At 41.1% G+C, this 27,422-nt stretch overlaps 1 protein-coding gene across 1 annotated transcript in view; it reads left to right on the forward strand.

The window, feature by feature from the left end:
- The window catches only part of necab2 (N-terminal EF-hand calcium binding protein 2), a 114,797-nt gene that overhangs the window by 57,865 nt on the left and 29,510 nt on the right, over positions 1-27,422 (forward strand). The window contains exons 6-9 of the mRNA XM_076733188.1: positions 290-426; positions 852-976; positions 12,858-12,937; positions 19,914-19,970. Coding sequence (XP_076589303.1) covers positions 290-426; positions 852-976; positions 12,858-12,937; positions 19,914-19,970 — 399 coding nt within the window. The remainder of the gene's footprint in view (positions 1-289; positions 427-851; positions 977-12,857; positions 12,938-19,913; positions 19,971-27,422) is intronic.

Consider the following 27,422-nt stretch of genomic DNA (forward strand, 5'->3'; position numbering starts at 1 on the left):
TTGTTATTTTGGCCTCCCCGCATGCTGCCCGTCCACCTTTAGAATCCGTTCAACCGTCAAGGAAGGTAGTGCTTGATGCTGGAAAATCTTTGTGTGTGTAGTGAAGGGAGCAGAGTGGGGAACAGCGAGGCTGCCCTGTGATGTGTGAAGGGCCTGATAGGGAAAGAGGAATATTGAAAATAAGGACATGCTCCGGACATTTTGGTATTAACACGTCTGACAGAATGACTCACTGTTGGTTTCCATTGAGGTTTCATGGTCATCCTTTTTTCTACTTTTGTCTCCCCAGGTTTATGAGAGAGGAACCAATGTGGAGCAGTTTGTGACCCGTTTCCTGCTGAAGGAATCAGCCAATCAGATCCAGTCTCTCCTCAGTTCTGTGGAGAGTGCCGTGGATGCCATTGATGAGCAGCACAGCCAATCAGGGTGAGCCAATGGACTGTGTCAGACAGTAATATGTGAAATTGGAGTGTGTGTGTGTGTGTGTGTGTGTGATCGTGACTGTACACATGTATCATGGCATTAAGTGGAAAACCCAGCTTGTCAGCAGTCCTAATGACAACTAGGCAGTGTTTCAAGCATAAATCCTCTCTGGTTAGAGTGTCTGTCGCTGACACACACATGCACACACACACACAAACATGTTCTTTATCCCACTTTCATCACCCTCTATCACGCCCTTGTTCCTCCTCTGCATCCCCTATGGATCCTCCTTTCAACCCCCCCTATTTTTGATCTTTCTCCACTTGCTTTCTCACTCCTTCACCCCTCCAAACCCTATGATATCTTCCATTTTTCATCATATTCCTCTTTTTCCCCCCTCCCCTTCTCTCTCCTTCTCCATTTTTCAGTCATCTACCTGCCAAGGTGAGCCCACGGATGTCAGAGAGGCGCAATGAAAACACCGTCCCTGACTATCCCCCTAACAACAGAGTCAGCGCCAGGGAGGCTGTCAGGACCATCAACACTGCTTCAGGTGACAAAAGCAAAAACACACGTATACACACACACAAACCGCAGCACCTCCTCTGAATTCATGGTTGGAGGTCATCCATCATGCACTTGTATGATTGGCCTCATATCGACAGCCTTTAGGGAGGCGACATCGCTCTGAGTGAGCAGAAATCAAACTCTGACTGCCGCTCTGCAATTTTCCATCCACTCTTCACAAACCCACACACACACACACACACACACACACACACACACACACACACTCCCATCCATACATGATTTATTCTCCATTTTAAAACTCCTCAATCAGCCACCTGCACAGGTCTGATGCAGCTCTCCTACCGTGGTCAGGACAGCACAGATAGACAGGTGGAACAACGAGGGAGCGAGTTTTAGAGAAGTGAGGGGGGCAAAGGAGACAGAGGAGAGGGAGAAGGAGGTGAGAGGAAGATGAGGATGAGAGGACAAGAAATACAACAAAGCCTGTGTGTGTGTGTGTGTGCGTGTGTGTGTGTTTGTTACAGCAGTTAAACAGACAAATTGATTGAGGCTGACCAATCTGTTTGAGGATGTACAGGACCCTCATTATTCTCTCTCTCGCTCTCTCTTTCTCTGACTCTCTGACTCTGTTACAGCTTTCCTTCTCTCTCATTCTTCCTCCACCAGCTGGTAGTTAACGCCGCTGTGCACTCTGGCCTTGACACTTTGTACCCACTTGAACAAATTGCTCGCTGCAGAAATGACACTTCAAAGGTCGTTGAGATATGGCGTCACTTTACGCTACACAAACTTCAGCGAGGAAGAGTCAAACAAAAATATACACTTGAGTTGAGGAAAGCCTCAAAGGCCCGAGAAAAACATGAGGCAGGCAGGGAGGCTCCCTTCATCCATACATAAACAGCTGAATATGTCGATTGCCAGTGACTCCTAAAACAATGTTCAGTATATAAGAGAGAGAAAGTACCAACTAGAAGACTTCATGATATTGCTGTTGTTAAATTTATTTCCTCATGTTCCTCAATTTAGATAACAAAATAAGGGTTTTCCCCATCAACTACAAACTGTCTTTAATGTATTTTCCAAGTCATAGCATAAGCATATAGAGTGATTTCCCAGCCAGGCAGCCATTGGTGTTCATTCATATCAGAACTCTGTGAGCATCAGCTTGAAACATGTTGTTTACAGGTAGTTCATCACAGTTAACATTTTGTTGTTGCATTATTCTTGAGTGGTGTTGCAGCTGATGGCAGGAAGTGTTGGGAAACTGCCCGTGTTTGTGTGTTCATGCACGCTCTGCTGTGTAAGATGTGTGTGGTATGGAACAGTGACCTTTCCAATGCAGGAAACTACGTCCTCTTAATCCTTCACATAATGTCACGGCTGCTTGTTTTCTGCGTTTGGGGCAGACTCATTCATCCAGCTGTATCAATGCATCAATTGTAATTATGCCAATTCAGCTGCAGTGGTCTGTTCAGAGAAATAATTGAGTTGATTGAGTCGCTCCAGCTTCAGCAATAACTGATATGAAATGCTTTGACTCGTACTGCTAGAACTGTTACTGGCAAACTTTCTATCTTCTAGTTCTGCCACCACCTCCATATTATTACTGCAGTGAAAAATATTATTATTTAGTTTGCTTATTTCTTATTTATGTGCAGAGTCTAGTCCTCTGGTTTCATTTTATGTGAACAATCTTCACTGTTTGGTCTATAGATAAATAAATAAATAAATATGCAGTTGGTATCAGTATTCATGTAGTGAAACAATGCAAACATTTTGTCTTTTTCTGTGAACGCTTAATGCATAGATCTGCAGTTTCTCACTCAACAGAGTCAGAGTAAGGACAGGTGAACAAACTGTAGCACATTGATTTCATAGCATTACAGTTTTGCTTAATCATCACTGAATCAGACCATGATTTACCAATTCAAAGAGTAAAATATTTGATTGAATTTCTTGTCAAAACATCTGACTCTCAAATAGATATCAGAGTTCCCATGAACACACCACTGAAGTTCCAGTATGCTTTGTGAAAGGTGACACATTATTGAAGCATGTTTGATTTACACCATACAAAAACATTGAAAACCTCACTATGGATATGCTGCGCTTTCTTTAGCTGGAATACAACGGCATTGTCATTGTCTTGTGCTGCAAAGCAATTCACCATACCCTCTACAAAATCTTGCACATGTACACTGGTGTCTCACATTTAATCTGGTAATGATTTAACCCCATAAAGTCAAAGAAAATGTACATTTCTAAATGCGGAATAGCAGCTGGTGTCTCAGTGATTACTTCTGACTGAGTGCTGTGAAGCAAACAGGCACAAACGACGGAGTGGCTGTCAAAGCCATTATTGATTCAATGAATGATCAGTAGAGCAGAGATTGATCTTCTGTGTTTTAATAAACAAAGTGTTCGACTTGCAGCCGTCACACCAAATTAAACCCATGACACAGTAAATCACAGCGTTTCTTTATGTGACCTGCTGTGTTTCCTACAATACGTCACATAAAGTAGACATTCTTCCTGTTATAAACACACACATCATGTATACTGAGGCCAGTCGAGTGTCATTTGACCTATTTTATCACAAGCTTGAACATAAAACACCAATTAGGTTTACACGAGTCGGTTTGCCTTGACAGGATTTTGTGATTTATGGCCCCAGTGATGCAGTTAAGTGAGGAGAGTGTTTCTAATGGTTACCTTGGTTTCTATAAAGCTTCTTGTTTCAGTGGGATGTCACACACACACACACACACACACACACACACACACACACACACACACACAGAACCTGACAATGCTGTCAGACTGGATGGGGCATGGCAGTGATGGCACTTTGTTCTCAAACAGCCTTGACTCTGACAGCATGCTGCCAAAGGGCAGTTTATCCTATGTCTCTAAAAATACATCCTCATCCACGATACGCACGACGTCATGATAAAAGAGGCTTTTATTGTTGCGTGACTCTTTGTACCACCCTGATACTGCCTGCTCACACCGTTAGAAATAGACAGGAACAGCAGAACATAAACACGGGAGGGAGAAGACCAGAGAATTCATTAGACATGATGCACTAAAACTCTACAGTTAGAGTACAGTTAAGTAGTTGCTCATAGGAAATGCTCTTCTTTTAATTATTTTTGGATGTTGTTCCCTCTTTGCACTCAGGAGAACAGACATTTTTACTCATTTTCATGCTGAGAGTTTAATGGTTAGATCGATGATCAGTGTCACATCTATATGCTAAAAATGAAGCTAAAACCCCAGATAGTTAGCTTAGCTTAACATTAAGACTGGAAATGACAGAAAACTGGATGGAATGGGAAATGTGAAGCATGTCCCTTAAGATTGTGCACAAACTGAAGAGTAAAAACTCTAATATCTTGGCCTGCCGTTTCCCCTGTTTCCAGATTTTGTGCTAAGCTAAGTTAAATGATGGCTGATGGCTCAAGTTTCACATCTCCTGTACAGACATGAGTGTGGTATTTTTTATTTTACTAATGTTGGTTTCTTTAAGTGACAGTAATCTTAGAGAGAGGTGACATTGAAGTGCCTGGTGTTTTTAAACCATACTACCACAATGATTTGAGTCCTTGGTGGCTGCTGTATACCTTCATGCTTGGAGTCTTTTCTTCTAAAGATATATTGCCAAAGAAGCATTCCCTTTTTAATTGAGCAATATTTCCTTAAATGACTCCCTCCAGATGTGGGCTTTGACCCTGGGCCAGACACAGATATGTTGATAGAGATGATATGAGCGAGAGATGACCCATGCCACTGATAGTGTCACAGCCGGAGTGCTCCTGGGTAATTAAGCAGCCTCCCTCACACACGCTCTTCTGGACTGAAACTATTCTGTTTTTGTTTAAACCCTTTCAAATGCAGCAACATACCAAGTGCACCCAAATGAAACCCTAATGAAAAAATATTTTTTTTGCTTTTGCTTCTGCTTTCCACCTTAAAAATACTTATTTTTCTGATTAGAAAACCTCTGTGGTAAACCTTTAGAGCATCCTAATTAAGGAAGAGAGGCTGCACTAAAGCAAAAGCTGACTGCATTTTGGCTTATTTCAACTCAATTTAGCCTGCTTTTTATTTTGTCTGCTGCTCATTGAAAGTGAACGTTCAAAGCTCTGTTCAAAGTGCATATTATGTATAATTCCGTGGCTCTTAGAATAAATAAAATGCCTGTTATCTGACAAACAAACAACTTCAATACATGCAGAGTTTGAGAGTTTTGAGTTTGAGAGTGCATAACACTGAAGAGCTTCAGTATCATATGAGTCAATATGTAACGTCATCCAATTATAGATACATCAACCTCAACACAGCACATCTTTAACAAGGATAGCACTCTGTTTGTGCTCAGCATAGATTACTAGACATGGTCTCATTATGAGGAAATTATTGTAGATTATTTATGTTTCATTCAGTCCACTTTGAAGCGTACGCTGCACAAAAATGTAATTATTGCTGCTTGTTTGCACCATACCAGGTTTTCTTGTTCTCCTTTTTCTGTTCTCAGGTAACAAAGTGCAAAAAGAAAGACAAGTTCAACACAAGTGACGAAAACAAAGGTTTTGTGTCAGTGGCATGCACTGGTCTGATTTACAGCAGTTGAAAAGTCTTTCTAAGTGCTCCAGATCTATTGCTGCATAGAAGAAAAATTGATTCATGTAGTTCTTCCTCTTTTGGATTCCAAACATCTGTCAGCTGTCAGGGTGAGTGTATCCCGGGATATATTTGAGGTTACAGAGGATTACCAATAATGGTTTGGGTGAGGTCTCCATGTTCATCCATGTTGGTCACCTCCTGTGCATCATCCCTCACCTCATGATGGGCACTGTAAAACCTCAGAGTTGCCAGGTTCACCTGCAACAGCGCAGGGACCCCTTGAACTTCAGTGCTTTCAGACCATAACAGTACCCAGAAAGCTTGAGGGAGAGATGGTCAAGTTCCAACCCAAACAAGCAGTAAACACGCACATGGAAGTCATTTTAATCCTCATTTTGTGAGTGACAATGACTGTAATCACATTAACGTCGAGTCAGCATTGGAATCCCTGGACAGCAGCATTTCTCAGCTGGTTTGGAAATTCGGTCCAGAGCGTTTCCAGTCATTGTACCACCTTCACGTTCTGATGAAGATGTTTGGTAACATTGGACCAAACTGCAGCAGATAAAACGTGATTTGTCATTTTTGCATTAAGCCAGACTGCTAGACCTGCTGCGCTGCAGGCTTTAGTTCACAGACATGAGAAGGTGAGTGAACAGATTGATTCAGCTCACTGATTGTAAGGCTGCAATTAAAACACTTTAGATTAAGCTCCATCCAGCATTAATAAGCAGCATAGTAACACTTCATAGATTCATTAAATGTATTATTTAGTTATAGCACACGATAATGTAGTTGAGCAGAGATTTTGAAGTGTTTTTTAATGTGACTATAAGTCCTCCTGTGAAAAGCATGTAACTGATACAAACTGTTAAATGAATTATTGATAATGCAGAAGAACACAACTATAATCATGCTGCTGTAATTACACATAAACAAAGCTTATAGTTTGTTATAAATAATTTATTAACTGCTTATACACATGTACAAATCATTCCTAGTTGACTTTAAAACTTTTCATTAAAGGGTTCAAAACTTATGACATATGGACCTTGAAGGTTCTTGGCCTCTGAAGACTTAACTAAAGGTCAACTTAAAATATTTTTTCTGGAGCTTTCAGCTGCACCTTGTGGCCTTCATCAGCCAATGGACTGCTCTTTTATCATGGAGAACGATGGAAATGTGTTCACAAATAAATAAATACTTCAGTAATAAATCTAACATTATGCACTCTGCATATTCACAGCACAGCTGTGCTCACAGCATTGCAGTGTGTTATAAACTGTTTTAATTAGTGAAGGACTGCTTTTGAATGTGAAATTGGGAGGTAGAAGAAAAATGTTACCGCTCAAATTAAAGCAAGCACTCATGGATCTTACGGTTTAGGAAAGATTTTCTCTCAGTTCCCTGGCATATTGGATGAAATGTTCCAAAACCGAGGCAATGCTTTCCCAGTGGGTCCATAAAACTTACTTTTACTTTGATACGTCCTGATTCCAAAACAAGACAAAGATGGAAAAGCAGCCTTTAGTGCTCTTTGTCAGTGTCGCGCTGCTTTGCCCCGGCCTCATGCCGTCCCTTTTTCTTGCGTCTTTAGTTTCCCTCCCCCACCCTCTCGTCTATACTGTAGGCTGTAAAGCAGCCCTGACAGCTGAGGACCTTGATGTCAGCTGCACTTTGTCTAGAGTCAGGACAAGTCGATTGATTAATGACTCCCAAACTCTTTTCTCCCCCGCTCTCCCCATCCATTTGCTCAACCTCCTCCAGAATATGTGAGGTACTCTGCACTCCTGAGTCAGTCCTTTCTCTTCTTCTCTTATTGTTCTCCACTTATGGCTGCCCTGTATGCACACATGTGAAGTCTCTGTGAAGTTTTATTATCTTCCCTTTTCATCTCATAATAGCATATAGACAGGAGTGTGTGCGTTAAGTGGGTTTTCACTGTGAATTGATCCGACTTTCTGCAGAAACACAGAGATAAGCAGAAAAAGACAAAGCAGTGAGTGGGAAAGGACTGGGGTTAAGAAACAAAGAGCGAGGAAAAGAGCAAGAGGGGGCAGAGAATAAGAGAGCTAAAAATATCCTCCACCACCTTTAAGTCGAGCAGCGAATGCTATATTGTTGCTGTGTTCAACGCTTCAATGCGTACCTCCCCTAAATGTATCTGTCACCTTGCTGAAGAGTTTTAATTGTAAGTGAACTGCAGTTTATTGTTCAGTGCTTTCTCAGGCACGGACGCACAAGCAGTTGAGGTGTGTGTGCTTGTGTATGTATACAGCCTGTTGTAGGAACGTGTGTGTGTGTCCTCGCTGGTGGAAAACATGGATGTAGATTATGTGACATTGTCCATGTTTCATTTTATTGTTCACATCCATTTTCCTGTCAGCCCTAATTGACCATTTAGTCAGCCCCGCCCCCCTTCGTTACTGTTGCTACATATAAGCTATATAGAGGAGAGAGGGGCAAATATGGTGGTGGAGATGCATTTTATTTTCATGACATAAAAAGCTGATATCTATAGCCGATGTTTGCAGTCTTACTCAGGTTGTGACTCAAACCCACTAGAATTTCGACTCACAACGATGGTGCTGATATTTCAACCTGTGTTGATCATATTTTCACAAACGTACATGAGTTGTGTTCACAGGCAGTATCAGTGACAGCAGGTTTTATTGACCTCAGTTCGATGGCTTTAATACGAAATAGTAAAGTCTGGAGCCAGAATTGTTGACTGCAGGTGCTATAAAAGACTTACTGCAGACTCCTTTTTGAATGATGTTAAAGAATTACAGCGATCTGATGTATGTCAAGATGATGTAAATGTTGCTTTTAAAAATTTCATGGATACATTTAGTTAGATATATGGTTAGATAAGTAGTAGACAAATGGTCCTCTCAGAAAGAGGTCTGTAAAGGGCAGAGGTGCACCATGGTTAGATGATGAGTTGCAGAACAGACAATGCCAAGGCTGCCACGCAGAAATCTGGGTGCTGTTTAGAAAGAAGGCTTTACTGCAAGTTAAGAAAAGAAGGTCACCAAATGAAATTACATCACAAAGAAAGAAAATTTCAAGCAAAATATTTCCAGCACAAAATATTTCCAGCACTATTTCCATAATTTACAATTTACAATGTGTAAGGAGCAGACATTTTTCCAAAAATAACAACTTTTTCTTCAACAAGGTGGACAGTTTGAGATGTTGAATGCACTGGATGATGTCACGTCAACTTGCCGTGGTGTTATGAGTGATAGCATTATGAGTGATAAAACGTTGTTTGTATACATAACCTGGATGGAAATCTATTGAAATTGCAGCTCAGCTGCTTTCCAAACTAATGTCATAGTTGTAATAAATGCTTACTCAGTGGAACCTTTCCTGGAGCTTTGGAGAGACTCGGAAATCATACCTTTAGCCAGAGATGGAAAAACACGTCTCGCTGGGAGCTGCAGACGTATGAGTGTACTCCCTGTGCTGAGTAAGAATAGTTCAATCAGGTATTTTGATAAAATGGAATACTTACATAGTCCTGGGCACTCTACCAGCTCTGCATCAGTACACATGACTGATCGCTGGTTAACACATGTGGATAACAGGAAACTGCTTGGGGGCCGTGCTCTTGGACTTTACTGTAGCTTTGATGTCAGTGACCAAAGTATTCTAACTTTTGCTTTTGCCTGGATGAAGAGTTGCATCTCAGTGCAATTTTAATTTGGGGTTCCTCTAAAAATAAAGAAGAGTAAAAGGCAGTGATGTGCTTCTTGGCCTTGAAAGTAATGCTCACGTCTACTGCAGGTATATATAAGCTAGTTAGTCAGAAATGCTAATGCTTGCAGCTTACCTTAGTGCAGATAAACACACAGTTTAATCCAGTGCTTACACTTTTGTTCATGTGCTTTTGGATTTTGGAAAGGCTAAAAGAAAAGACAGCACCCTTCAAAATCTTTACTGCAGCCCCATACACACCACTTCAACATCCGAGGCTTCACATATCAATTGAAAATTCTTGTATGCAGAAGTCTTCATGTACAAATGTGTATTGTGTGAGTGCACGCTGAGCTGTGACTGTGATGGAGAAGAGGGGAGCCACCTTATGTTTTCCAGTCTGCTGAGACAGATGTCCATGAAAGTAGAAAAAATCAGTAGCTGGTATTTTATCCCCCTAACATAAAATATATTGCACACTGTTCATCGTTAAGAATGTGTATCTGTGTCATAAACATCAAAGCTGGTCATCCTGCCTCTTTTCATGATGTATTTATGTATCCATGACAGGATGTCTTCAGTCCAAGGATAAATACATCCAGATAATGACAATCAAGTTTGCCTCAAAACCAAGCAAGTTATTTAGATCAAGAGGGATGACGTCAGAAAGCAGCCTCGCAAACGTTCTTTTGAGAAACAGTGGGAACATCTAAAAGCAAGACAGTGGAAGATCTGAGAGCTCTTATAGCAGCATGAAGTTAAAGGTAATCACGCAAAATGAGATGCAGATAGTGAATGCAGTAGTTGCAAGTAGTGGGTGATCTTTTTCAAGATCCTGGCTGCAAATGCATTTCAGTCAGAACTGTAATTTTCTTACAGATTTTTAGGCCGTCCAGTGAAGGGAGAATTGCAGTAATCTGGGCGACTTGGAATGAAAGCTTGGTCTAACTTTGGCAGTGTGCCTGCTGAAAAAAATGCGCTTTTGTGGCCCTGTGAAAAGGACAAAGAGGTTACAGTCAAACCAGTGTGTGAACACACCACTACACCATGGTGACATCTGCACCTTACTGCTTGACGTACAGCACACAACGTTCAGCTTTGGCAATGAACTTTGGCATTTAAAGTAAATCGTGTGATACATATGAGTCAAGTGTTACAAAGCTGCCTCTTCAGTCAGGTCCAGAACTAGTTGGTGTGGAGTGACTGCTCTACGTTGTGTCCCAGAGAAGACGAACAGACGTAAACAAGACAGGACCAACATTTGTGAACTTTTCAGTCACTTAATTTGAGACACCGTGTAACAGTCGACCTTTTTTCATGATTCATGCCAACACATTTAAATACTGGCTGCCACAGAATGGAAAGTTAAATTAGGTGAATGTGGAATAGCTCAAATAAGGTTTAATTGAGGAGAAAGTCAACAGAGACCCCACCCCCACCCCCCCACCCCCTCCTCACCATGCTGCTTGCTTCGAAGGCTGTAATTCCTCAGACACTTCTATAATTGACTGCGACACTTATTTTCTAAGTCCATCGAAATGACCACTGGGCTTTTATCTCCAACTGTCTCCATGGTTACAGACTATGGTTTAGTGGGTGTGTGTGTAATGTGTGTGTTTGGGGTGGAGGGAGGTAGCTCCTAATTGACTGGCTGTTAAAGCTTTTAATGAAGAGTGGGCAGCCAGCTCTCCAATTAGCTGTGAGGGGGCCATCAGGGGATGAAAAGAGGACAGCAGCTCAGGAGAGAGTGGAGGAGATGAGGGAGGAAGAAGACGGAGGGAGGAGGAGAGGAAGGAACTGAGAGAGGAGAGAGAACCATAAGTGGCACTAGAGAGAGAGGAAAAAGAGGCGCTCATCTTGTGTGGGGTCAATGTGTTCTTAAGTGTTATTTCACAAGATTTTTAGTTGAACAAACACACACAAATACACAACCGTCATCAACATAGAGGGTGAATTTTCCATATCCTCATTACATATTTCTCTATGTGAGTTAATGAATAGTTAAAGGTGCAACGTGAACCATTTTAACATCAACAACATCTTGAAAACATTTGAAAAGCGGTTGTTTTTAAATAGTTTATTGTCTGCATATGGTTGCTTGCTAGTCGTCTTCTTTTTCCTCATCTTTACTGCCACATCGCTACATGTCTTGGGTTAGGGTGAGGGTTACTGCCACCGACGGCTGTTCAGCATAGCTTCAAGCCAACGGCATGAATTTGTATTGTGTATTGTATCCTTGTGTGCATGCACAATACAAACAAAGGGGGGCATACTCGTAAAATGTTGCTCCATAGAGCTACTCCTGGTCAAAAACTCCACAGGGTACCTTTAATTATGAATATGAAATACTAGCATAATTACCATAATAAAGTCAGAGCATTACATAGAAGATGAATAGAAGCTCTGCACTGCAAATTCCAACATGTTTAAGCTCTTCATTAAAGTGAAACAGAAAACAAGTACATGCAGAGGAGAATCATTCAAGGGGGAGAGAGGCAATAACATCTTCTTCATAACGAGACAGTTTTATGGGAAATGCCTTCTAATTTATGAGAAATTGACACTAACACATAGATTAGCCCAATGACGTGAATTATTTCGGTAATCATTCTACTTTTTTAGAAAGAATGATGCTGTGTTCATAAATTCTTCAAGTTGCATCAGTCTGTACCACCAGTTAAAACTGGTGCAAACAGAGCTTAATTCTGTTCTGATTAAATTTCCTTTAACCATTATATTTTGCAGTTATTGATAAGATATTAAAAAGCATCAATGCATAGGACAGAATTGTTCTTCCAGTAAACATTTTCTGCCAAAGTGAAATATTGCTTTAAGATCCAAGCTAATTATGAAGAGCCCAGTGTGGCTGGCTATCTAAAAATCACACTCGAATAAGAGCCAATTAAACAGAGCTCCTCAAAGGAGCTCCCTTCCTGTCCGTCCATTTCTTTACTGTCTTTGAACAGGCCGAGTTCCTTCCGATAAACAGATATAATTGCCTATTTATCAGCCTCTTTGGAACTCCCACTTTACATGAAATATTCATGATGAAAGAATGAAAAGGAAAAAAAGAGAACGATGAGAAGGAAAGAGCAAAGATAGTGTATTATGATGTGGTATAATTGTTAATGTAATGTGCAGCAGCTCTTTTTATCTTTTTGCTGGCCCTGTGGCCCTTATGTTTGTCGACCACTGACCAATAAGAATTATAACACCATGGCCATGTGGCGCCACCACTTGTCCAAAAGGCTACTACTTATTCAGGATTCTGTAACTTTTTTGACTAAAAACATGTGATAGCCAAAGAAGTCTAATTGTATATCAGAATGATGAAAATTAGAGCTGTACAGAAAGATGTATGACATCCAGTTATAAACACAAAGGCAACAGGAACAGAAAGACGGCCCTGGTGGTAACTTACTGATGATTTCATTATAAAACCATCATCAAAAGTAGACACAATTTAGAAACTTTATATGTCCATACTGGTTCATTGAGTGTATTAAGACTGTGTGTGTGTGTGTGTGTGTGTGTGTGTGTGTGTGTGTGTGTGTGTGTGTTTGTGTGTGTTGCAGGTACAGTCGAGGTGAGGAAAGAAGGTCTGGAGGCTCAGATCAACCGCCTGGCTGAACTAATCGGACGACTGGAGAATAAGGTAAGGAATGCTATACAGACACACACACACACACACACATACACACACACACGTGCATCTGGATGTGTACGCAAACCATAACCGCTGCATGCCTAACCCCAACCTTAATCAAAGCGTCTATAAGTCTTAAAGGTGAAGGCTGGAATAATCCGTGTTTTTTTATTGTCTATGAAAGAACCAAAGCAACAATGAATGGATTGTGTGAGCAAGTAGAGCTGAACAATGTGCAATCAAGCTCAGATTGTGATTATTTTGACAGATGTTGCAAAGGAATGGTACGTTTTGCATTTCATTTTCACTGATTTTTCCTCCAAACGTGTTCCCTCACATTTGGAGAATTTGATTTTGTAGGTCAGGGAATCTCTGCAGCATCACACGCTTCATTTCTGATTGTATGTTGTGACCTGTGTTTACCTTTATGAAAATATTGCAGCTCCTGTGATTTGGATATTACACCTGGCCATACTGTGATTTAAATACTATTTTGATTGCTTGTTCAGCCCTAATAACAGTCCTACATATGCTGTCCTGCTGTCATAAAAACATACAGCACATCAACTGTGTAGTAGATGCAAATTATCCCAGAGATAGAGAATTCCCTCCAGCTTGAGTAACAGTTGTATTCTTCAACCCTGAAATTTAATGGTTCACCTTTGGAGACTAAATTTTTGTCCCCAAATCTGAGTAGTGAGTCCCCATAATGTGACTTTATGAACATATTATTGTCCCCACAAAATTAGTAATACAAACACATTTCTCTGTCTTACAGCTAGACTCTTCCATTTCATTTTATTAAACTTAATGATAGAAATACTTCATTTTTGATAGAGGCCAGACACACACACACACACACACACACACAAGTCATGTACACAGAGGAAGAAAACATCTTTAAAGGAGATGAAATGTGTATATATATATATTAAAAAACATAATTGAGCAAAGAATAAAAATGCAGTGTGTGCAGAAGGATTAAACGTTCTGCAGAGAATAAATCACATACATTACGATAAAAACTGAGTTCAACCAGATGCCCAAACAGACTGTGACCTCTGTGGCATTGTTGGTTTCTCCTTTTATTTTTAACTCTGCTCATCCTGTACATGTGTAGAACTCCTCTGCCGTCCGGAGACAGCACAAGCCAGTGATCTTCTCCTCAAACTAAACTTTTTTCACCAGGTTGTCAGCATTTGGAGACGTTTCATTGGCCAAATTAAGCAATGCCAAAGCAGCACACTGAAGTTGAAGGTCTGCAGAGGTCAGGAGAAAGAAATGGAGAAGAAGGAAGACGCAGGGGGTTGATGAGGAGGCTAAGTAGGGGGTCGGATAAGGAGTTAATTAACACTAAGTGATGGAGAGGAAAGGATGGAGGGAGGGAGTGGATGAATAAAGAGACAAGGAGGCAATTAAAGGCCTGGTGTCCAAGCTACTGCAGTGTGTCTTTTTTGACACGACCTCCTCTTCCTAGGAGCTCTCTTGTCTCAGATGCTTCTTCATTGTCCTCCCTCCCATTCTTCCTCCACTCCACGTGCTCCTTCGTCGTCCTCCTTCTCTGTCTCTCCGTTCCTCTGCATTGCCTACATCTCGTCCAGTAGCGAACATGTTAAGGCTAATAGAGCCCCAGCAGACTCAGCTGTCTTTGGGAGAACGGGCCTCTACAGCAGAAAGAGCTAAGAATAACTAAACACAGTGCACTGCAGGGAAGGAGGGAGGATGTGGGAAGAGAGCAGGGGAATCACATGAAGAAGAAATGAGAAGAATTAAAAGAACAGAGAGACTGATTGTAGATACCCGTTTGTGTTAACACACCCAGGTCTGCACCCGTAGTCCCTGTTTAAAAACGACCTTTAGCTCCGGGTGCTAATTTAATTTACCTTTAACACATTGCCCAGGTTTAAGCAGAATTGTTTCACTCAGTCGAGTGACCTCCATTTTAGAAGAAATGATAGAGACGCCTTCAACTAGAGAATTTTTCAATAATCATTTGAGACCCTGAAGCCCCCCTGAGAGCTCATTACTCTACTCCGCGTCTGGCTTGATTACAGTGACGGTGGCACAAAGGTAAATCTTCTCACAGATGACTAAACACAGTCGAGTTTGATTTCTGCCTGTTTAGAATGATTTATTTCTGTTTTTTCTGAGTGAAAGTAGTCAGCCATTTACTGAATGTGTGATGTGTGCAAAAAGAAAAGTGGAGGTGGCGTTGCTTTCATTTATCCATTCTTTTTCCATTTCATCGACAAGCTAAATCCAAAGTAAATTTTACAGTCAAGTCAGCTCCCAAGTCACCAACCAGTGACGTGACGAAGAGTGAGAGTAAAGGGGCCACACATGCTTTTTGTTTAAGAGGAAATACATCACACTGTAAGCATTTTTGAGTTTTACAATGAAATGACATGGGGTCATGTATTTTAATATCTTGACTTTTAAAAATTGAATAACTTTTAATGTAATGTGCATTATTGTCGTTGCAGGTTAAGAGAACATTAGGCTGAGCCCAGAAAGAAGGGTCGAAATTTGTAGCTGTAGCTGTAAAATAGTCTGTTTATTGAAAAAAAGGACACAAAAAGAAACATCATGCATCATACATTTTCCCTTTCTTCATCCCGCTGCACCCCCATGCACACACATGCATGCACACTAGCAGTTGTCCCATTGCTCCTCCTAGCAACAGGAAACTGAAGTCTTTTTCTGCACGTTAAAAATCACCTGGGATTAAGTAGTACAAACCTCTGTATTCACCGCTCATATCTTCACAGCAAGTAGGATCCTACGCCCAGCAGGCTCATTATATCTCTCATGATAACACATTATATCTTCATGCTAATGCTTGTATGAGGGGTTATGTGCTGGACAATTGTTTGAGATCAGTGCCTGGAGTCTCTGCTGGTCATCTGGACACCGAGTAATGAACACAAGTCATACAACGCTGCTTTTGGCCAAGAAATAGTCCCTGTAAAACCACAGTTTAATGTGTTAATTAGTGGGCTTTAAAGGTGCTGGTAGACAGCTTTTGTTTTTTTGCTTTGTTCAAAGCCAGACGAGCTGTTTTTTTATGATAAGCTAAACTAACTGGATGGCTGCATATTTCCATTTAACATACAGACACGCAAGTTGGCAGTGATTCTTTTCGTGTAGCTCTTGGCAGGAAAGCAAATAATAGTATTTCCCAAAATGTTCAACTATTCCTTCAATTGGCAGCTTAAAGGCACAAAGGTTAATACAGTTATGAGGACAAAAATTCAGATTCAACCTTGATTGAGAACATACTCAGGAATATATTGTGATGTGTGTAACTAAGAAATTATAATATAACTGTTAACGACATATAGCAGAAAACATCACCTTCATGTATTCAATGTGCAGATTTAAAGCATTTTCAAAGATGGTATTTCATTTAATGACAGGATGAATGATTTCATTGATGACTTCAATGAGCAGATTTATTTTTCTCTTTCCAAACTTAAAACCCATCCAAGAAGGAAATAAGGCAACATATTTCAAATACATTATGCTGTCCTGCTTTTATCTGAAGGTCTTTCATAGGGAAAGTTACTGCATTTTCATATTGGTTGATGAAAGATTTTCTTTGTGAAAAGAAGAAATTATCCCAAAAATTACCCTTGAAATGACAACAAAGAATAACATATTTATCAGGTCACCAAACTTTTAGAATGAAAAGAATGTTTTCAGAATAATCAGCTCTAAAGAAAAAGCAAATGAATAGACGTTTTCTGCTGGATTACATTTTCAGACAACCAGACAGTTCTGCAGTAATCATATCAAAGCAAAACATGGCTTTGAGGAGGCACGCTGAATGTGGCTTTGTCTCTCTGTTTGGCCTGGTATTACCTGCACGGATCTCAGTATTAAGACTGTGCAGGAGTCTGGAAGAGGAAGTGACCGTATCACACTGCGTCAGAGTGAATCATGAATTGTTTACTGAGTGAATAATAAGCCAGCTACACACAGAGTGATGTGGTGCCTGGTGAGATGAAAACAGTGCCCTGTGTTGGCATCACTAGTCTGTGATAACACGCTGGAAATCCTGTTACCTGCGAACCCTCTGCAGAGTGGCAAATTCATGTTGCTGCTGTTGCTCAGTCTCACTTTCAGATTCCCCCGCTGTCTTCCTGCACGCTACCGTGGGGCTTTGTTTGTTCTTCTGGTTACAAAATATCATTATTTATGGCTCTGTGTGTGCAGACACCTGGAAAAGCTGGTCTCAGGATGATAGCCTCTGATTGTAGCTGCACATCTGGCATGGCTGATATGGAGGCTGAATACTGACAAGCAAAGTGACAGAGCTGTCTCCTCTTTATCAGCAAAAGAGTGTGATGCTGTCTTTGATGAAGTGTTGAACTTTAATTGCATTGTCTTGTAATGGCAGATCTTGAAGCTTTTGTTGGGATGTTCCAAGCCGACCCTAAGGATCAGCACTGGGGCTGATCCGAGGGTATTTCATGGATCAGTATCGGCTGAAATAAATCGCTATCTTTACTGAACTCTGTGTTTTCTCCACCTCAGCCTGCTAATGTTGCAGCACTGCTCTCCTTAATGATAGCTGGCTATAGTGTGAACATTTAACTCCATAAGTTTTGGTTTCAGTCTGTCTTATGAGGAAAGTTTAGCAGTATACAAAACATTGAGTGTTTTTGTTGTCCCAACAAATCCAACGGAGTGAAGCATCTTCTCTGTAGCTGATCACGTCTGGTCAATTTCCTCCAGCTCAGCTTTCATCCATATCATATTAATGTTTTAGATTTGAATCAGCAGCTTAACTATTTGGATCAAGACGCTGTTGAAAAATTTGCAGCAAATTTAGAAGGCTATGTGTGTTATTTGGATGTGTTGGGTACATATTTATATTAAAGGATTCAGATTGGGATAGTGGCTAGTTTTTTGTATTCAGTGAAGAACAGTGGAAAATACAAAGATACACATAGTGATGAACGAGCACAGAATTACCTCCTCAACATCTTTCAGCTCATCAACTGTCTTAACAACCTGAATTATTATTACTATTTTGATTCCCACTCATCAGCGTCATTTCCAGGCAGGCAGCTTTTGATGCAGGATTGAGCAGCTTAGAACCAGATACTTTTCTCAGGCGTTGTTAAAACAACGACAACAACAAAAAAAAAAAAAACAGTTAAAAGGAGAGTGAATATTAGACTAACTGTTAATGTTGTATTTCCAAGTGATTAAAAACCAGTTCATTGTGATAAACCTTAGTTACAGCAGGTTTAACAAACCAGACTGTCCACCTTGAGAAAAGTCTATCGGGTAAATGAGTGTCAGTTGGTAAAGAAAGCAGCAGACAGTGAGACACTAACCTCTCACGTCTTTTATTTGCAACAGCCAACCAACAAACACTCACCACCTTCCATTTCAGTCCAGCTGTGACCATCCTGTGGCACATAAAGTTCACATCATTCAGCCGAGAACTCAGTATGTTTCTGCTGGCTTTGACAGTACGTGTGTGTGTGTGTGTGTGTGTGTGTGTGTGTGTGTGTGTGTGTGTGTGTGTCTCACCTGCCCACTGTGCCAGACCCCATTGCCTTGACTTTCCCTGCTGCGCTTGGTAAAAATCTCACTTATCCTGCAAGTGATGCAGAAACTCTTCATTCACAGTTGCAACACTGATACTCATCAGTCACCTTGGTGACAGAAACCTGCCGCACATACTGTGATTTGTTAGATCAGGTTTATGTAACTCTGACACACAGGCTTTGAGAGTCGAGGAGAAAGCCAGAAATCAATGTCTCATCATCTCTACACACGGACACACATAAATACACTGTACCATTATCCCACCTGGCTTTGCTGATTTCTTGTGTGAGGAGAGAGTTTGAACTTAACTATTAATTGTGTCTCCTTCACTTAAGTCTAGAGTGTGAATAATTGACGGTTCTCTTAACTAAACCCTTTCCTGAAGCAGGAGGATTTAATGAGAGCAAAGCCATCATCTAAAGAGCTCGGAGGGTGGTGTCTTTTTTTAGCCTCTCCTAAACCAAAACCAGACAAGAGGCAAAATGTAAGGTATTGCTCTGACATAAGCTTTAAACATTACCATGCCGGGCTAACTGGATTCAGTGGACGGCACTGGTAAATGGATTGTATTTATACACTCTTCTGGTCTTACCGGCTACTTAAAGTGCTTTGTGACACAAGCCAGGACTCATCCATCCACACACACATACACAGGTGGCAGGGATCGAACCACCGACCGCTCTGCCTGCTGAGCCACAGCTGCCCCTACCACAATAGTAACTTAGCATTATTTCCATAGGCAAGGGCCACCATTAGCTAACTGTTATTGTGTTGGGTTGCAGGATACATAAAAAAATACCTGTTCAGGGCTGGAACATTCACTGCGTGGGAGCTAAGATGGTAGAGTAATAGAGTTTACAGTAGTGACTCTGTGAACATTAAAACATAAATTTAATCACTGCTTCGATAGTCAAAATCAAACCATCTGAGGCTAATGTTAAAATAAATAAACACTTATGTGCCATGAGAGGATGGAAAGCTTGACAGGTGCTGAGGGGACTGGGGCTTAGCGAAGTCAGTTGAGTCTGACCTTATTTTGCACTCTGGCTTATGAATAATTACTTGAAATAGTTCCTTCCATCTATAGCTCCTATATTATGATGCTCAGTTCAGTCTTTCAGTGTTCTTGTATGTTTAGGTGTTTTTACGCTGATGTAAGTCATTGTGTTTCATTTCGGCCTTCTCTTACTGGAATGCATCCACCTCTTCTCTGTACCGCCTCCCATAATGCCTGCTGAACTTTATTTTCGTCCTGAAAAGACGTCAAGTCCTGCTGTCATGCTTGTTTCTGCCCTCAGCGTGTCCACTAACACCTCTCGTTGTGACTAACGTCTGCTTCAAGCTGTGGTTGTAGTAGTTGCTGTCATTGGTCTTGTTGATTGACATGTTGCTGCTGTTGTTGTTGTTGTGCTTCTCCTTGCAGACGGTCTGGTTTGATCTGCACCAGAGGCTAACAGACACAGACGGCACTGCCAGCGCAGTAAGTAGAAACTAAACGAATCACTGTTGTACATCACACAGCAACACACAGCCCCAGGTGCAGCATCACTTACTGCTGCCTTACAAAGGCCAACAACCACTGCTGCAGTCCCTCAGGCTGAGTGTTACAAGGCCGAGACGTGACTTTTGTGATGTAATTAACATGGGAAAGCACTTCTTCTTGACCGGAGGCGTCCAGAAATAATCCAGGCTTCAGTGTCTGTCTCATGGGTGCTGATCTTTTGAATTATTCCCAGAAAAAGCGCTTGTTTTGATTTGTTGTCTGGACCTGAATAATTCATTGATGCTGAGTACTCTCTGAAAGAATTAATAGCGTCACACCCTCTCTTATGTGTTAGCATGCTAACACTTGATCGTTAGCAGTAGTGTTGAAGGTTTTTGGTTGGAAACCAAAGTCTTGGACAAGCTGTAGTTATGAGATGATGATGACATTAGATGAAAAGTGAAGAACCTGCATCAGTACCAAATGTCAGGGCAGTCTGTCCAGTATTTATTTGTCGAAAATGTCAACTTCACAGTGACACGAGAAAATAACATATCAGCTGTCCTACAAACATACAGCATAGTCAGGATGTGTGATATTCTCTGTGATAATGATCAATGATTCATATGAAAAGCCACGAGCACTGTGTGGGCTTCTTCCTTTCAGACTGTATTTGGACTGAATCATTAATCAGAAAATTTAGTCATTGAAGCTCAACTATTTGATACCATTTTCAGGCATAATTTCACCCAAGACTGCAATCAGATACAGCGCTTGTAAGCCTGCAGTGAAGTCAAGATAAGAGTGCAAGAGTGCAATCGATACGGTTGAAAGCTATCTTACAGGTCTGAATGTCTGCACAAAGCCATAAGCAATCTGTATCTTAGAGAATTACAGAAAAATGACTCTGTAGTGTCAAGAAGATACATGAGAATAGAAAAATAGGTGCACTAAAAGGAGCTCAGGAGTGTTGCTCATATATGTCAGGGATGGTGTAGTTCACTACATTGATTCTTGCTTATGAAGCGGGCTGACACCTTTATAAAGTAACAGTACATTTAGTCCATAACAAGTGGCAAATGGATCCTGGAAAAATGCATGCTGTCTTCCATGTGGATTCTTTATAAATAAACAATCGCTACAATACCGACCAAATGCATAAAACTGCAACCTTTCCATCAGAATTATAGAGGTATATGTGGAGGGGTTTTTTTTACAAGCACATGTGTACAAGCCTCATATCCGCTCCCACTGTTAGCCATAATTGGATCAAAACACGCACCTAATCAACAGTTCGCATATCACCACTCATTAGACCTGTCAACGGCAAAGAGGGGTTTTATTGATGCCACATCACAATGGTTCTCCATAAATGTCAGAGCAGCTGTTATTACAAGCGGCCATTACTCTTGGCTGTAGCTATTTATAGGACACATATAATTAATTCATGTATCTGTTATCTGAACATTGGAAAGTCAGTAAGCAGTGATTTAGTTTGCAGCACTGTTATCATTTGCTTCAAAATGAAGGGTATGACAAAAACATTGCACACACAGTTTTGTTTCCACTGTAAAATGATGCTTCCATTGTAAATAAAAAGATAAAATAGATCACAGGAACATATCAAAATTATCAGGATGACAGAAAATATCTGTCTCACTCCCACTGACAGGACTGGCCTATATTGATTCAGTAAGGGGTATTTTATATTTCAGTATGAGACAGTCTCATATTATATATATTATACTGGCAACTCTGTTTCATAAGAATAATGTTTATTATGTTCACAATCTCAGTTCTGTGTGTTAGCATGTTAACACTTGATGATTAGCAGTAGCATTGAAGGTATTTGGTCAGAAACCAATGTCTTGGACAAATTGTAATTTTGAGATGATGATGACATTGGATGAAAAGTGGAGAACCTGCATCTGTACCAAATGTCAGGGCAGTCCAAAGAATATTTGGCAAAAATGTCGACTTCACGGTGACACGAGAAGACGGATGGCCAAAGACAGTAGACTTCCTCCTCTGGGAAGCATGGATGTCGATACAAAATGTCATGGCAATCCATCCAGTAGTTGTTAAGATACTTGACCAAAGAGGTACAGAAACTGACCAAAACTGCCCCAAAACCATGTTGCTATATGCCTTAAAAAATTACTCAATCCGTGAAATACTTGCAACCCCATATCTGTGCCTCAGGGGGTTAAAAACCAGATCGTTTCCAGTTATCTTCTGTCTGCAGGAGACCAGTCTCATAATCACCTATTGCACTTTTACCCACAGTAGTCGGGCCGCTCATGGCTGCCCATTAGCTGACTAAATTGTCCACTTGTCATGGGCCCAGACACAGAGAGGCGATTATAAGAGGCTGGTCACATGCACTCAGAGGGAGAAGTTGCAAGCGGTGACTTGCTTTTCAATTGCTTCTCAAAGAAACTCTCGTAAAACACCCAACAAGGAGCACTTACAAAGACAAGAAGACAAGAATTGGGCAAAAGTAAGAAACAGGAAAATTAAAATGAGCAGCCTTTAAAAGTAATGAACTTTAAACAACTAAAGATTAGCTACTCAGGGCCCGGTCTTTAAAGAATTACATCCCTCGAAAAACACATCGAGGCAATTAAAGAAGAAGCTCTCAGCAATTACCATGCTTCCCAGGGTCCATTCAGTTGTTTGGTGGTCTGCTTTACAAAACAGAGTAAACAGCGGCCAGCAGGGAATTTTTGCCTTTGAAGTAATCATTTTTGTACATTCAGACAGACTGGGAAAACACTTTGCTTCAGTTCCCATGGCAATGTAGCAGGGGCTTCGTCTCACTTCCCCAGTCAGCCGATGGCTTATCGGGTGCACGAGACCGTCTGTCCAATCAAATGTTCTTAGATATGAAAACCACACATGAATTCAAACATTCTGGGCACATTGTAGTTTCATTTGTTAAAACCTTTGATGTCCTCATTACAAAATGTGGATTTTTTAACATAGAGTTGAGAATAAGAATGAATTATTTCCTGTGAGCATGAACACCAGCTGAATGTCCTCAAAAACACACATGCTTTGGCTTCACTTGGGACCTTTTGGTAGTAGACACCCTGTGTTTTACCTGCACTTTGTAGTCAGTTAATAGACCTACATGATGACTGTTCAGTGTGTAGTGCAGCTCTGCAGTGGGATTCTCTCTACTCTTATTACTGGCATGGACTTGAGGAAGCACAGTCTCTTCTTAAGTTGAAATATCTTGAGCCACAACTACGGTACATCCTTTTTTTTACTTTTATTTCAGCTTATCCTTCATACAGACACTCACCTCTCTCTGATTCCTATAACTTATTTAAGATTCAGTACAGATAGTGGAGCCAGCATCAAAGTAGCAATTGATAACATACAGTTATTAGCACTGGCCCCTCTGCAGTGAAGGAGAAATCAAAGGGTCAAAGGCCGTAGCTCAGTGGTGGGATTTGAGCAGCAAGCACAGAAAAGTAGAGATGTTAGAAACAGAAATGTCCACCTGATCCGACACTGAGGTGAGGAAGAGGAATCTGAAACTACCACCAGCTCTGATGGAGTATTGGCAGCTTAAGGAACATAACAGAACTGTAACATCCTCGGTTCAGGCCTGGCAGCTTTGTTGCATGTTGTTTCTCCTCTCTCTCCCCTAATTTCCTACCTGCCTCTACAACATAACTGATCCAAGGCAAAAATGTCCCCAAAAATCTTCTCTTACAGAAGTAGAAATGTCCATTCATAAAGTCACATGATTCCAAAATACACTGCACTAAAGCCACCACTCACCTTCACATGAGAGCTTTTATTTTGTTGTCCATTACTCATACAATTTTATCTTAAGAACATGAGAAAGGGATTAAATCAAACAGCAACCAGCACAAGGTCTCACTGAAAGAGCGTGTGCATTAGCAGACCACTGAATGTCTGGTTCAGGCTTAATAAGCACAAAGCCCCCCCCCCCCCGCTCATTGTTTGATATTATAGAATCATTGGTCATTGTGCTCATATATTGTCTTCTTCTTTCTTTTCCTTTCAGATAAGTTGCTTGCTTTTTTCTCCCTTCCTTAACCTTCTCTTAGTGTACCAGCGCAAATCTGCATCTGCTTTTCAGAGGCAGAAACTACTTCCACAAAGACTGACCCTCATAAATTGTGCACACCTTTATAAATCCAGTGAAATGCAGCCGCGATCAGATGTATCAGCTTTCCCTCTGTTACTTGCATCTTCCTGTAAAAAGAAGCACACTTCACCGATTACTCTCAAACTGCACTTCCAGGCTGGTGTGCCTGTTTGATGAATAAATCACACATCTGGAGGCACAGTATGCTTCTGAAACCAAGTGGAAAGGCTGGAAGGAGTCTGCTCCTTAATTCCCAAACTCAAATAAAGACACTGTATGTGTGCTAAAAAGTGAGTGAAAACATTTGAAACATTTCCTGTAAATCTTCCTCCGTCCACCTTTCACCTCCTCTCCTTGCCCCTTCATCCCAGCTCTTCTGCTACAACTGCGTGTATCATCACCCCTCGAGCCTTCTTTTCCTGTTCTTTTCCTGTAGTAATCCCTCTCTCCTGCTTCCAAACACAGATTTCTTTTAACAAGGTCATGCTCCTCTTCACCTTTACATAATTTCACCCTTCCTCCCACGGCTGGCTCAGTTCATCCCCTCTGACCTTACATTCTACCAGAGGAAAGCTTCAAACGCGATTAGCTGTCATCTTCTCTCCCTTTCAGCGCGCCGTCGAAGCAATCAACCCTCCTCTCCGCACAAAGACACCTCAGTGAGTCTTATCACCACACAGGGGATCTTAACAAGATCACTGTGTGAGAGATACAGAGATACTTTGTCAGTGCAGTTGTGGAGCCGAATTAACGCATGCATTTTGCTTGTAGTGGACACTCGTGAGCAGTGAGCGGCTGGCCGACAATGATTTCTGTCATGTGAAGTGGATAAAAAGGGGTGAGTGGGATGCAGAGGCAGATTACATTGTAATAAGAGAGAGATAATAGAGATGAGGAACGCGAATGAGAAAAAGAAAAGGCCAAAGGGACACAAGCGTATCTCTGTTTTTAAGAAGGGATGTTTTCATCTCAGCAGGACAAAGGTCTCATTCTTTCCTCTTCTGTTTGTCATACAGTATCTTTACAGTATCTAAAAGAGACACACAATTAACTAGAGGGCACTCAGTACAGAGCACAAACCAACACTCAACTGTTCTCCATTTTACAAAATCTGCAGTTACAAATTCAAATCAAATCAAATCAAACTTTATTTATATAGCATTTTTCATACAAATAAAATGCAACACAAAGTGCTTTACACCTGTGAAAACCATTGTAAAGGAAAGACAGAGAAAACCCATCCCTCCTACCCTCCATACTGTATATACATGCACACAACTATACACACACACATATATATACACACACACGCACACACACACAGACGCACAGACGCACACACATGCATACACACAAACACAGTCACGCATTCTCACCACTGACAGTAGCAAGACATGGTAAGGCACTGATGGCAGACTATGTACACCAGGGGCGCCGGCACCCAGGCCCCCCCGACTTCAAGAGACTGGCGGACCCCCACACCAAGGTCGGGCAGAAGGGACCCGAGGACACCTCCCTGAGGAATCACTGGAGTTCAAATCAAAAAACTTAAAGTACAAGATAGACATGATATAAAATAAGTAAATAAACTAAACAGTTAAAAGAGTAAAAATACATAAGATAATAAATAAAGTAGATTATCATTTGTGTTCTGGTATGTTCTTCTGAGAAAGTGTCACATGACTGCAGTGAACTGTAGGAGATGACCTGCATCATGTAGACCTGCTGGCCAGCATATAAATTCCGCCTAGTTGTGTTTGAGTTTTGACCCTTTGAGGTTTCTGTGGCGGCTCAGTGTGGAGTGTTTAACCTGTAGAGTAGCAGAATGAGTAACAAGGTGAAGTCAGCAGTTATTGGTTCATTTCCAGAGAGCACAGGAAATAAATGCCTGTTAGGTATCAACACCTTTATGATAAGCATGTGAAGTACAATGGATTGTTTGTTAAGATAATACTGTTGTGATCACAATGCTAATTTCTGTAATGGTAATTGTCATTATTATGTTAGCATGTAGCTCATGCTCACTACATGAGCTACATACAGTTACCTACCCTAGATGAGAAGTCAGGGGATCACCTCCAGGTACCATGAAAGCCAGAACAAGACTTGATGGCAATTGATCACATAGTTGTTGAGAGGACCAAAGTGATGAACCAACCAGCCAACAGGCTAAAGAGATTCGGAATAATGCTATAGCACTGAATTAATCCTTGGGGTGAGCGTCGCATTTCAGCCAAATTTTCTGTAACACTTGCTGTAACACATTGTATCTTGCCAACAACCAAACAGAGATACATGATACTCTAACTACTTTCCAAATTCATTAGAACAGACCAATTTCAAAACAATAACAGATCAATGAAATGGAATGTGTAGGAAAACAAAGAGAGGTGACAAGCTGGCATTTAAAAAGAAGTTGGAGGGCTGAGATACACAAGAAGCGGTGGAAGGGAGGACTACAGAGAAAATCAAAGCTAAAAGGAAAGGCATCCGGGGAGAAAAGACGTCAATTGAGAAAGCAAATATGCACCGTGTGATTAATCAGTAAGACTACTGAAGATGTACTGCAGATAAATGGAACAGACAGTCAGGAGGTGAGACTAGAAAGGAGGAGGTTCACAGAGAGACATTCAGGACGCTGTGAAGACCCTTATTAAAAATGAATCAAGAGGTTATAAATATGGATATTACCGTATGAACAGGTCACGCACTCTGCAGCAGCTCCCGCTCAGATGGGCCTGCTCTTTGAATTAACCATAATTCTCAAACACCACCAGTGCTGACTCAGACAGGAGATGAAGATGTAGTGTGAAATAGGTCCCACCTTACAGCTAATGTGGGTCTACTGTACATAATGGTGCTTTGTCACTCAAACTGTACATTTCATTCAGCGGAGGAATCAGTACATTTGTAATGTAAGAATTATTGTTCATTTTAGGGAAGGCGGAGCTGGAAAATAAGACCAGGAATTGTGATTTTGGCTTGTTCTGCCCAACAGCAAAAAAAAAAATCCTCCTACGGGCACCTAAAAAGCCCAAAAGCTCATTAATTAACATATTAAATCCAATTTGTTTGGTTGGCACAAAAACCAAAGTGACAAGATTTACCTTTGAAGGAGAAGTAATGCGCTGGACTATCTCTTGGCCACGGACAGTGATTTCCTGAAGTTCCTGGCCATTAATTAGTCTGTGACATAACCCACCATAATAGAATGAATGGTTAATTAAATAAGTGGCCAGGTTAACTGTTCCCACTTGTTTCCTGTCTTTATGCTGAGCTAAGATAACCAACTGCTGGCTGCCGTTACGTGTCATCCATGCAGG

Source organism: Chaetodon auriga, chromosome 6 (assembly GCF_051107435.1).
Source record: "Chaetodon auriga isolate fChaAug3 chromosome 6, fChaAug3.hap1, whole genome shotgun sequence".
In the NCBI taxonomy this organism is placed as follows: domain Eukaryota; kingdom Metazoa; phylum Chordata; class Actinopteri; order Chaetodontiformes; family Chaetodontidae; genus Chaetodon; species Chaetodon auriga.